Consider the following 12,758-nt stretch of genomic DNA (forward strand, 5'->3'; position numbering starts at 1 on the left):
AGCCCTTCCAGGGAGCAGAGGAAAAAAGAGATTTTTAAAACTGCCTCTGTCTTGGGAGCTGATCAGCCCTGTTCCATGGGTCCCTGCATCTAGACCAAAGCCTTGAGGACCAAGGGGAGGCACAGGCTTCTCCCCTGACATGCCCTGGAGACCCTCATCATTCTGACCCTTTGCTGAACTTTGGGCAGTGACTCTGGAGAAAAGGGAACTGGCTGCACGGGCCTGACCAGGACTGAATTCATGAGCAACTTCACTTCTTCAGCTGAAGACCCAGTTGGCTCAGGGTGGGTGTGGGGGTAGAAAGAGAGGGGACTCATCTAGCTCCTGGAAGAGCATGAGAGCAAACCGGATTGGGTGGGGACACTGGGGCTGGATTATCAGTGGAGAGGAAGCAGCTTTAGCAGGGGAGAACCAGTCATGGAAAGGTTATTTGCAACAGTCCCTGGCACCCTGAGCAGACCCTACCTTAGGCCTAGAGGACTGTCCTTCAAGTGGGAAGGGGAACCTTTCTAAACCAAGGAGAGCACCTGAAAGATGCATCTTCCCTGGAGTCTGAGACATCTGAGTTCAAATTGGCCTCAGATAGTTACTGGCTGTGTGATCCTGGGCAATCTCCTCTGCTTGCCCCAGTTTCCCCATCTGTAAAGAGGAATCATAATAGCACCTACCTCAAAGGATTGCTGTGAGGATAAAATTAGATAATAATTATAAAGCTTAGAATGTGCTCGAACATAGTGGGTGTTTTACAAACACTTGTTTCCTTGTGAACCCCCTGGCAGTGGGCAGCCTGTCACCCTCTAGAATCACCAGTATAGCCCCCTTACAAGAGGGCCTTTCCATTCCATTCCTTATTAAAATAAAGATTTAGAATGAGGTGATCAGGTGGGCCTACTTCAGGGGCTCAGTCTGGTGGTGCTAGACCATCCTCCCTCCCCAAGCTGTCCCATCCCTTTCAAATGGTACAGATCATCTCTGGAATCTAAGGGCTGTTCCAGAGGAACTGGGGGCTCCCCTCCCCCCAAGGCTGTATGGGACTCTGCCAAGCGAGCCCAGATAAAGAAAGACACCCTGCCTGGAGCCTCGCTCTCCAACACAGGACTTCAACCCCACCAGCCACCAGGGAATCAGCTTGAGGATCTCAAGGCAGATTTCTTGGGGGTAGGTAGGCACGTCCTGGAGCCCAGAGTGGCCTCAGAAAACAGACAAAACCATCCCATCTTCTGACCAGCAGGCCTCCTAGTATATATAACATATGACCTACATACCAGAGGTGTTCAATAGATGGGGATAGATTTTTGGAAAGAGCTGGAAGGAATATGACGCATAGAAAGCTTTTCTGCATAGCTTGTCAAGACAAGCAGTTTCTTTGAAAATAAGACTGCTGAAGGCCAGAGGATCCCAGCCTTGGGACAGGGATCCTGCCCCACCAAGGGTCCAATCAGCCTTGTCCGAGGTGCAGAAAGGAGCTACCAGCAGGCTGGGCCCCTCATACCCTGCCCATGCTCACTGCCTTCTGGGGAAAGGACCTGGGCTGACCTTGCCCAAGGAAATTTCTCTAACTGGAATCTTTATTTTCCTAAATTTTCAAATGGCAACAAATATACATCTCCTGAATAGTTTCAGGCTTCTTTGTTTAAAAAACCAATTGACTCCCCTTCTCCCCCTGCCCCGCCCTGCCCCCAGTTCATAGTGATTCAGTGATAGTATTTTACAAGCGGTTCTTCTTGCTGCTTCCCCAGGTAAGCGAGGAGGCTGCCCAGTGGCATTCCTTAAGGATCTGTGAGATTGGTCTGAGCTGAGCTAACTTCCTGCTTCTCCTCAAGACTTGTCTCAGGATTTTGCTAATGCCCCTGGTCCTGGATTGCATGCCACATTCAAGACAGGCTCATGTCTTTAACTCCTGAAGACTGAAAGGATGTTAGGGAGAGATCCTCCTGCCCAGTTCCCACTGCCAGTGACACGCCATCTAAGCTGCAGAAGACCAAAGCTCTCCCATGGGCCAGGAGCAATGCCAGTCCCAAATGAGACAAGACCAAGGACCGCTCATGCTCAGACACAGTACAACCAGTCAGGGAAGGCAGGGCAAGCTTCCAGTGTGGCTGGGCTCCCTAGCCTCACGGGAGCAACTGACCCCCAACCTGGCCCTGATGAGTATGACATGAAGCCATTTTAAACAAGACTAAAAAGCTCAGGGTCTCAGTAGAAACCATGCTGGGAGATGACCCCTAATCAAAGAAAGTCTAAAGGACATTGAGGCCTGGAGCTCCTCCGGGGCCACTCCCCAAAGTACAGGCAGAATGTGCTTCTAAGGTCTGATCAAGACCACAGAAAGGATGGGACCCATGGCTCCCCAAGCCACCGCAAGGCTAGGAGCAAGACCTTTGCCCTAGCAAAGAAAACACAGTGATGACATCAGTTCAAAGAAGGCAACGAAGTTCATCTGACCAAAGCCTACTGGAGGGTCTCCTGGCAGCCTTTCAGGGATCCACTGCAATATGCAGGTGATGACCAGGGCATTTTATTCAACAGACAGAAAAACAAGCTTTTCTCAGTTCATTTTATTAAATATATCGGTAGCCAGTCCTGGCAGGAATCATTAGCACATTTACAGTTCTTCAGCTGGAGATAAAAGAGGTCTCATCCTTGGACTCCCTCAGACATAGCCACACACACACACACACACACAAGCGTATGCCCATGCACACTTACATGTACATACACCCCTTGACGCTCACACCCATGCACAATAAACATGTGACTAGACACACACACATCCAGGAATTCAGACACACAAAGGCGTCCATGCATACACAATGCACATACACTCACACAAGCACACATAAACACACACATGCATGCATACACAAACCCCCCCAGACATACTCATAAGCACTCACACATGCATATATACACAAACACACATTCACAGAAACATTCACACACACACACATTCACACACATACAAACTCAAATATTTATGCACATAAGCACACACATTCATCTCTTATACACACATACACATACACCCCCCCTCCCCGGTGTCTGATGGCTAACATAGAAAGCAGAATAAAGTGATGGAGGTCAGAAGTCTTGTGTGTTCAGATATAGGCCACTTCCAGGCCAGCCTAGGCCCAGGGAAGTTGATCTGGGTTGGGCTTGGTCTTCAAGGACCATTCCAGCTATAGGAGCCTCTGGTGTGTCCAGTTTCTTTGGAGGTGCTGGATCAGCCCTCTATTCTTATTAATGAGTCTGAATTTAAGCTTTGAGCTGGCTCAGGGACTGTGCATCTAATTCTGGCAGGAAAGGAAGGGCACATTAAACTGGAATAAGATTAAGAGGACCATAAACACAAGCAATATTTTTGTGACTGTTTGGTCAGGACCCTGCTCCTCAAACAAAAGGGCTGCCCACCAAACAGGGAGCCTATGCATTGCCCGCAACCTCAGGGGAGTAGTTGCAGGGACAACACAATAAAGGAGGGTCCATGTGGGTGTGTGTAATTCTATATTGGTTGGCAGGCAATGGCAGCCAGTGAATTCTGCTGTGCTCAGACTCAGATCAGAAGGTTTGAGGGAGGTTGGTATGATTCTTTCATTAGGATGAAGACAAAACCATAGGAAATATGCCATTCAAGGTTAGAAGCAGACTGATCGCGCCATTTGAAAATTACTTCCCTTAAACTGGTCTTGTATAAGCTTATAAAGATAAAAAGTTCATCTAAGAAAATTAACTAGTTTTACAGTATAGAGACCTAAATCTTACTCATATTTTCTTCATCATCTATATCCATGGTGAAACACTTTGGCTGGTTTCTTGACTGGCGGAGATTGCTTCTGTCTGAAAGACAGCAAGAAAATTGAACTTAGGTTATCTGTTATACGAATTATCTTTTATAAGGAAGTAATTGCTGCATTATTATGAATTTGGGAGAAAAGCAATTTGCAAAATAATTGTAGCTGCTGAAATCTAACCACGCACAAGAGAAATCCCATTCATGATGAAATGCCCCACCTCAGAACTGGTCTTCCTACTGGATTGCTTGCCTCGTGCCCCCTCTTCCTCTCTCCTTCTTGTCCTCTTCCTTCTGTTCTGTGCTTCAATTTGGGATCTTTGACACACATTCATGGTTTCTGAATCGGGTCCATGAAGAAATTTGGAGGGAGAGGAGAGGGAGACTGAATGGGAACAAACTGCACTTTAATTTTCACTACCCTTTGATTTCTAATCCTCACTCAGCATTGTGTTTTCTTCATTGAGAAACAGGATGTCGAGGAGGGGTCCACAGGTTGAGTGAGGAGAGCCAACTAGATCTTGCCAGCCCCAGACCCATCCTCCCACCCACTGAGGACAAATTAAGTCCTTCCCAGCTCAAAATGCATGCTCCTCCTTTAGGATGTCTACATGGAAGTTATTCCACTACCGGAGCCCTTTCCTTCTTTGTAAGGGGATGGAAGGCTCAGGGACCACCTTTATGAAGCCTTTCCTTAACCCCCCAGCCCCACTTTGCCTGCCTTGTATTTCACTGCTTTTGGGACTGCACCAGTTTGTGTGTGTGTGTGTGTGTGTGTGTGTGTGTGTGTATAAAATATACATATAATATATATTATGGGTATGCTTACTTCCATAGATGTCAACTCCTTGTGAGTAGGGATGGTTTGATTTGAACCTACAGCCCCGGCTCCTAACCCAGTGACGGACACACAATAGACACCCCAAACTGGATGACTGACTGACTGACTGTTGGAGATTTCCCCAATGCTGGAGTATGCAGTGAAGAATGAAGACCAGTCATGAGCACAGAACTGGATTTGGGAAGCAAATCTTTTGAAATAAGTCATTTTCTTCCAAAACCTGGAAGAACAAAATCAAGTCTTGTCAAAAGAATATATGGACCCAAACCACACCAGAGTCACCATCAGCCCCATTAGCCTGAAAAAATCATGGGAGATCTAGAAACACTTTCCATTATTCCCCATGTTGAAACATCCGTAAGTGTCTTAAGGCAATAAATGAATGCTAACAAAAGGAACCATGCAGCAAATTACCGAGAATCAAACTGTGCTCACTGAAGAAAAGATTCAACATGATAACAATGGAAAAAAAAATGAGAACCAGCTTGGAAGATGCCTCGAATGCTATTAAACCACCATTTCAGAACCAATACTTTGCCATTGCCCACCATTCACGGCATTGAATTTCTCCTATAATTTCTATGACAATGATATTCAAATAAAGGAAAGAAAAAATTACACTGTGCCCAGCCAGAAAGGAACTAATTGTTCTGTTTGGCTGAAGACGTTGGGAACAATCCAACTGCTAGTAAGAGTAAGGGTCTTAATGCTCTCCAAGATTCGACACCCAATTCCAGAAATAAAAAACTTGGAATGAAGGCACGATGCTCCCAGTCTGCTCCCTAAGAGGGTGGCAGGGTGAACCTTTGTGTCATCCAACCCCAACTGGTCCCTTTGCCCAAAGTCTTAGGTTTCATGGTCTCTGCCCATTTGGGGCTGCCCTCTAGGGGCACCCAGTACACATAAACAAACTCTTAAGGAACAGCCCTTAAGTACTTAGAGAGAGGATCATGTCCCCCACCCTCACACTTTCTTCCCAAGGCTAAACATCCCCCTTTCCTCAAGCCTGTTCTACTGCCCAACTCTGTGGTCTTACACCAAATGGTCTACCTTTCTTGGGACATTCCCAGCTTACCCCCCAGTCTTTCCTACATTATCCTGACCCCCCAGACCTTAAAGGACAATTATATTTCTGATGTCTTCTGAAACCATCTGTGTCCTAATCCCTTAGCTTGGCTCAGTGTTCTGCTTGCTGAGACCTTCCCCAATCCTGAAATCTTTTCCCCATCTTTGTCTCTTCTGCTCATTTATGGGTGGGTCTTGATTATTTGACCAAGTCACTGTTGAAAGTGTGAGAGTCCCCAGCCAAGGGGCAGCTAGATGGCACAATGGATAGAGCACCAGTCCTAGAGTCAGGAGGCCCAGAGTTCAATTCTGGCCTCAGACCCTTAATGATTGCCTAGCTGTGTGACCTTGGGCAAGTCACTCAACCACACTGCCTAGCCAAAAAAAAGTGTCCCCAGTCAAGCACAGAGAAGTTAACCAGTAGATAGACACTAAGTGAGCACCTACTGTGTACTAAAAAAGCTGTGCCCAGCAAGGAGGTCCCTGATATAGAGCCAAGGGAAGGGAACAAGCATCAATAGGGGACCTACTGTGTACCAGAAGTGGTACCTGGCAGGGAGGGTTCCAACACAGAGCCCTAGGAAGGGAATAAGCATTAATGGAGAATCCTGTGTGTGCCAGGTACCAGGTTATCTCATGGATCCTCACAACAACCCTGGAATGTTGGTGCTATTATCGTTTGTATTATAATAATTATTATCATTATCTCCGTTTAACAAATGAGGAAATGAAGGTCAATGGGACTAATGACCAGGTGAGGCTGGATTTGAACTCAACCCCGCCAGGCCCAGAGCTCTGTGCCCTGTGGGGCCCTTCAGCAGCCTCTACATAATCACCTGATGCCTCCACTAAAGAAGCAGATGCCACAGGGCCCCACAAGCTGGTACAGTAGGAGAGAGTGGGTACAAAGTAGTGAGGGAGGCGAGCCTCTCTCTTCCCTGGTCCATCTCCCTGGCCTCGGACCCGGGTCTCCCTGGCCTCAGCCTGCCGTAATCTTCCTTTTTCTGGCAGGATCCCAGCCCTCCAAACCTGGCTTCCATTTCTCTGCTGCCATTTTCTAACTGGACTAGAAGGCGAGTCCCTGGGCATCAACTGTCCTCTGGAGACAACTCCCCATTTTCCTTTTTTGCCTGACTTGTTTCTCTTTGTGTCTTCAGGATTCCACTCTCTGAGGCGACCCATATCTCTGGGTTCCCTTGTCTTGGGGTTCCCTTGGGCTGTTATGAAATGGAGCAGATCCTTCCCAAGGTGTTTCCCCTCTGGGCTCTCAGGGATCCCTCATCTTTGGGAGGAGGAAGGACGACGCAGGAACCATGAGGGGCCCTGCCCTGGGCAGGGGGAGTGCCAGAGCATGTCTGGGCACCCCGATACCCCATCCCTGCTGTCTATAGCTGGTGAGAAAGAGGAGGGAGGAAGAGGAGGAGAAACAAAGAGATATAGGCAAAAAGAGAGACAGAGACAGACACAGAGACACAGACAGACAGACAAGCAGATAGAGACAAAGAGAAACAGAGAGACAAGACAGATTGGGGCAGAGGGTTTCTGGCTGTGTTGTTTGCTCTCAGGACGTCCCAGGGTCCCGAGACCCACCTGAGCAGTTACGTGCAGTCATCCCCATTTTGGAGGCGCTTGGGGAGACAGTCATTAAGAGGCACAGCAGGGACACTCGGCAGGCTCCCACTCCTGCAGCATCCCCCAGGGTCCGAGGTCCTGCCCACGACGAGGGAGGTAGCTGCTGCTCTTGCCCCTGGGCCAGGGGAGGACCCTGACATGACCCAGCCTTGTGCTGGGATGCCTGGACCACGTCTGGCATATGCCCCCCGCCCCTCCCAATGGCCCCACCATCACACGGCTGCCTCAGACTGCCATGACCCCAGCTTTCAGCGCCACCTTCCTCCCTTTGGTGGAGGCTCTTGCCTCTTCTTTCCCTGGCCAGCCTAGAAGGCTCTGGCCACAGGCTTCTCTGCCTGCTCTCCTGGCTCCCTCTACTGCTTCTCTCCAGTCCGCCGTCACCACCCTCTAGCTATCCTCTCCAATGCTCCCAACTCCTACTGAAGAGCATGGGCATTTTTGATGGTGGCATCCAAGGCTTCCTCGGTGGAGCTTTTCCCCACTCCATATCTGCTCCCTGTCCTCCCCCACCCCTGCGTCCTTGTGCATCACACTGTCCCTCAGCCCCGCTGCTCCCATTACCCAGCTGAATGCTGACTGGATTAGAAGGGACTTTCTCCCATATATATACCCATAGCAGATAAGGGTCTGTCTCTGGGACCCTGGGCACATCCTCCTCTCTGACTTTTTCACAATTTCCACTAAGACCCCGAACCATCTGCTTCCTGAAAGATGCGGGTGGTCCTGAAATTCCCACCTGGGAAGGGCCTTGGGTCCCAGAAACTCCACTGAAGACCAGCCCTCTTCTCATTTGTCCCCAGGCCACACCTAACCTTAACACTGCCCCATTTCTGCATTGTTATCCCCATTAGAATGTAAGGCCATGGAGGGCAGGCCTGTATTTGCATTCCCAGTCCTCAGCATAGGGCCAAGGCCTTCAACAATGCTTGATAACCCACCAACAAGGAAAGGGAAGGAGCTGGAATGGTCATTGCTAAGGTCTCTTAGAACTTCCATAGTTGAATTCTGGGGGGGACCAGCTCACTCATAGTTGTGAAGTGACATGCCCAGGGTCCTACAGCTCATGGGAGCAGACTCCCAGGTTTTCACCTTAACCCTCCTGTTCTTGACCATCCATGCCAGAGTCAGAATGGAGCCAGCATTCCCGGGGGCACAAGAGAGTTGTTGCAGCTCCTCTGCCTGGGGCAGCCACCTCCTCAGTTCTTCTCACAAAATAACATGGCCCCAGAAGCCCGCCTTCCCACCACCACCACCACCACCTTCCCCCTGCCCTGGGAAGATTCTCAAATAGGCCAAGATTGGGATCTCTCCCCTCCCTCTACCTAAGCCCTTTCCTGAGGGATAACTCTTAAAAGCTATAACCTATTTCTTAGCCCTGAGGCTGGTGCTAGCAAGCAGATTCAACCAAGACTGGGCAGAGAGTCCCAGTTGCTCCCCAAGTCGCTGAGGGGCTCTGGCCTCTTGGCTCCATGGAGGCTCCAAGGCCAGAAAGCCAGCTCTTCCTGGCCTCCAGGCCTGAGAAGCTGCTGGCACCACCAGCAGAAATGGCTGCTTGGGCACAGTACCAGCTGGGCTGCAGACAATGGGTCTAATGCTCTGACGTTGGGTCCAGATAGACCACCCAGACTTCCCACCCTTTCCCTCCAGACAAAATAGCCAAAAAACTCTGAATTCATGGGGCCTGAGGGGGTGGGGGGATCACTTGAACATTAAAGTGTCTTCTATCTTCTTTGGAAGAAAACAGGCTGGTGCAAGATCCCACCCTCTCTGAGTGCCAACCTCCCAGAAGGTGCCTGGTGATGGCAGCTCTGGAGACAGCTTTCTCCCCTGCCCCATTCCCCCAGTGCTTATGGCTGGAGCAAAGGGTGAAATTCCCCAAGAGTCAGTGTGCCAGAAAAGATGCCCCCGGCATCCTGCCAGGCTGTCAGAGCTGAGGTGGAGCTGGGACACCAAGAGAGACTGGGCAGGAAGCTTCAAAGGTCTTAGGAGATGCCAAGCATCATACAGACAGATCTAAACTAAGGTCCTGTCCTCCCAAAGCAGAGCACACACTCCAGTGGTGGAGAGGATGCTCCTCCCCACTCTCCCCCTCTCCTTTGCAGGGTAGGGTATTGGGGAAAGGACTGGAGTCTGGGATCTCTCCACTGAAGCTGGAGCTCAGGGGAAGGGAAGGAGATGGCCAAGACCCCCCAACAAGCTGACAGGAGAGCTGCCTCTTATCCATGTATACCAGCTCTTGAGTCCAGGCTCTTCCCAAATATGTCCCACCCCCTAAGAAGACAAACACCCAAACCTGGTAAGAAGACAAAAGCAAAGCTAATAGAAAAAACAAAACCAAACTGCCAACCTAGCAAGCCAAATTGAGCCAAAGCTGCGCAGAGGAGAGCCCCAAGCCACTCCCCAGGCCACTGAGGGGGACTCTGGCTTCATGCAAAGGGTCCAAGGGCAAGAGTTCAGTAGAAATAAACAGACTCAAAAATGGAAAAAAGAAAAGCAAGTTCCTCCTGTCTGATGCAGGCAGTATTCCCATCAGTGGCTACTTGGACCCTAAAAGGTTGATCTCTCATTTAGAAAGAAGTTTCCACCTCAGTCTGTGTGGGAATTTTGGAACACCCCATTCAACTCTCCCCAAGAAAAGTGCATGTAGCCCTGTTGGCATTGTGGGGTTCAGGCTGAAAGTGCTCCCCAAAGTAACCCTGCAGTGTCCCCTGCGCAGCATCCCCTGCAGTCTCTTCTTCTCAGAGATCTATATGAAGATGGCTGGTCCTCAAGACTTTGACAAGTAGGAACAGCCCAGAACCTGCCCTTCCTACCACAAAAGAAGACCAAAAGTTCACAAAAAGACTCTCCAAACAGGACACTATTGTTCCTATGCTGGTAATGTAATGCACCCCCCCCACACACACACACACAAAGTCACAAAAGCTCTGGTCTTACAAGCCTCCCTTTGCTCTTTTTTATATTGAAGTGTTCCTCTCTTGGATGACTACTGGATTTACAACCTAAAAGAAAATTAGGGCTGCCAGGAGAGTTCATCACACCTTCCTCATCTGTCCAGGGTCTGGTCAGGGCCCTTCTAGGAGGGTCACCATGGGAAAAGATCAACCTGGATCATCACTATCTCCTCAAAAACTTAACTGATACAGGTCAGTTGCCAATATGTGGAGCCCAAGAGAGCCCAGGAGCCTCTTTAGCCAACAGACAACTGCTCACCATGCCAAGAGGAAGAAGCCAGGGTAGCCCAACATAGGGCAACCTGCCCTAAGCACAGCATGTTCTGGTCCTTTAAGCTGGTTGGACAGAGGGCAGGAGTCAGAGAAGAGGCTTGAGCAGGGTGGTGGTCTGATGAAAAGTGCCCTTCAGTCCCATTCACCTGGTCCAGGATACCTGGGGAGCCACAGAAGGAAGAACTGAAGTGACAGGAGGACTCCAGGCTGAATCAGACTGTGAGGACAATGTCTGAGGCTAACGTTGGGACCCTGAAGTGGGAGGTTGCTGAGTCACAACTAACTCACTTCCCTATTTCAATTTAGCAAAAACCTACCTCACCCTATCAAGCCAGTATTTTTATTAAGCCCCTGCTAGGGTGTGCAAGAGGCACAAGGACGAAAATGAACCAGGCCCTCAGCAGAGAAGGATCCATCCACACAGGAGGACAGAAATAGATTACAAAATGAAGACAACTTCATCTGAGAAGGGAGGCCACTTGATTCCAGTTTATACTGGGGACATTTTTAGTATTTTTCCATTTCAACCAATGCTTGCATTTGGCCCGACCCAAAGGCCTGTTTCAGTGAAATGAACTATTTCTCCTGTTCATTTGAAGGGATGCATATCAAACCGAACGTGTGCAGATTTTGACATGAGATGTAACAAACCCTGAAGCAGAAAGGCTTTCCCACTTGCTCTGTGGAGAGGGCCATTTCCCCATGACTGCCATGTTTCCCATATGAAACACAAATGTAAATGCACTATCAGTTCCCCTGAAACATAGCAGTTGGAGAGCAACCCTCCCTTTGTACCAGCTTCTTTGAAAAGCAACTTCAGAAGAGATCTTTAACTCATAACTGGACTACCTCTGGCCTGTGAATTATTTTCTATTAGAATCCATACACTTAGCAAAAATTCTATGGCACTTTAGAAAGAAACTCGGAATACAAGAAAGGGCACCTTCCAAAGTATTTCCATTCTTCATTTTCCTTTTTAAAAAGAAAAACAAGCACCACAGACAGCACATTTGCACAATGTGAGATCAAAGTCAGAAATGACTCTTCCCCATTGGGAATCCTATCATTCCTGTCTCTCACCTTCAGCTGCAGGTGGCCCAAGGGGCTGCTTTTGTTTCACCTGGATTCCCTTTGATCAATGGCAGCTCTAAGGACAGCTTTGCTCTACAGCTGACTTTCCTTCTGAGCCACTGACAGCACAGCAAAACTGAGCCAAGGTTCAGAGGATGAATGAGGCCCAGAACATCATAGTCTCAGGCAGCTCTCCATTTGCCTTTGTCCTTGATGCCCTCCTTCCTGCCAGGCCCATCCTCCAAGGGCACATGGCTCTCTGCGGACAATTCACTGCCATACCCACCTAGCAATGAAGCAGAGGCCGACTTGGCACCAGGTTCTTTTGGGATGACATCACCAGTACCATACGGCAGCCATCGCCACTCTCGAGACACACACCCTGCTATAAAGTTGTTCAGCCAGTCACCCAAATTCAAAACTGTCATCCCTGTGGCACCAACTTGTGTAAGGTCTTCTCTCCTAACATTAGGTTTGCTACCAGTTTTCCAAATCCCCTGGCCCATAAGTGGCAGCTCCATTGAATTCTGTTCTCTGTTGGTCTAAAGCCAGCCATATCCTGGAATCTGGGTAGTCACTGAAGCCAAATCATCCCAGGTAGAGAGGAGAAGACCAGTCTGTACACTTTTAAAGGTCTTACATATGGGTATCTTCTTTCCACTCTGATTTTCTAATTCTCCTTTGCTGCCAATTCTCAAAACAGCTGCTCTGGTTAGGGCTCTGGTCGTCTCTGTTTCCTGAATGAACACCCCATGGGAGAAGATTATTAAACAATCACTGCAACAAAACAAACCTTCAAAATGCACCACCAAAGACCCCCTAAAAGCCCTTCATGAGCAACAGAAAGACTACAGCTGCCATAGACTGCCCAGCTCCAGGTTCCATGGGGCTCTGTATACATCTGTACCATGACTGGCCAAGACTAAATGAACAGTAAGGACCCTGCATCAAGGAGGAAATGCTCCCAGAAGGCCAAAGTGAAGAAATGGGAAACAGCAGTGAGGCAGGTCCTGCAACATTGGAAGACAAATTCCAAAGACCAGAGAGGCAGAACAAACCACACATCAGAGAGTACTCAGAAATCAGAAAAGCAAACAACACATACATGTCAGTCCCTAGAATGAGGAAAAAT

At 48.9% G+C, this 12,758-nt stretch overlaps 1 protein-coding gene and 1 long non-coding RNA gene across 3 annotated transcripts in view; one reads left to right on the plus strand and one right to left on the minus strand.

Moving 5' to 3' along the window:
- LOC141489168 (uncharacterized) overlaps positions 1 to 5,350 on the plus strand; it is a 52,502-nt gene extending 47,152 nt beyond the window's left edge. The window contains exons 3-4 of the long non-coding RNA XR_012468930.1: positions 1,740 to 2,501; positions 4,628 to 5,350. This is a non-coding gene — a long non-coding RNA (uncharacterized LOC141489168). The remainder of the gene's footprint in view (positions 1 to 1,739; positions 2,502 to 4,627) is intronic.
- The window catches only part of ADARB1 (adenosine deaminase RNA specific B1), a 169,531-nt gene that overhangs the window by 57,265 nt on the left and 99,508 nt on the right, over positions 1 to 12,758 (minus strand). For both annotated transcript variants that reach the window (XM_074189941.1, XM_074189940.1), the window contains one exon: positions 3,763 to 3,837. In XM_074189941.1, coding sequence (XP_074046042.1) covers positions 3,763 to 3,790 — 28 coding nt within the window. In that variant the 5' untranslated portion in view covers positions 3,791 to 3,837. The remainder of the gene's footprint in view (positions 1 to 3,762; positions 3,838 to 12,758) is intronic.

Source organism: Macrotis lagotis, chromosome 5, assembly GCF_037893015.1.
Source record: "Macrotis lagotis isolate mMagLag1 chromosome 5, bilby.v1.9.chrom.fasta, whole genome shotgun sequence".
NCBI classification, from domain to species: Eukaryota; Metazoa; Chordata; class Mammalia; order Peramelemorphia; family Peramelidae; genus Macrotis; species Macrotis lagotis.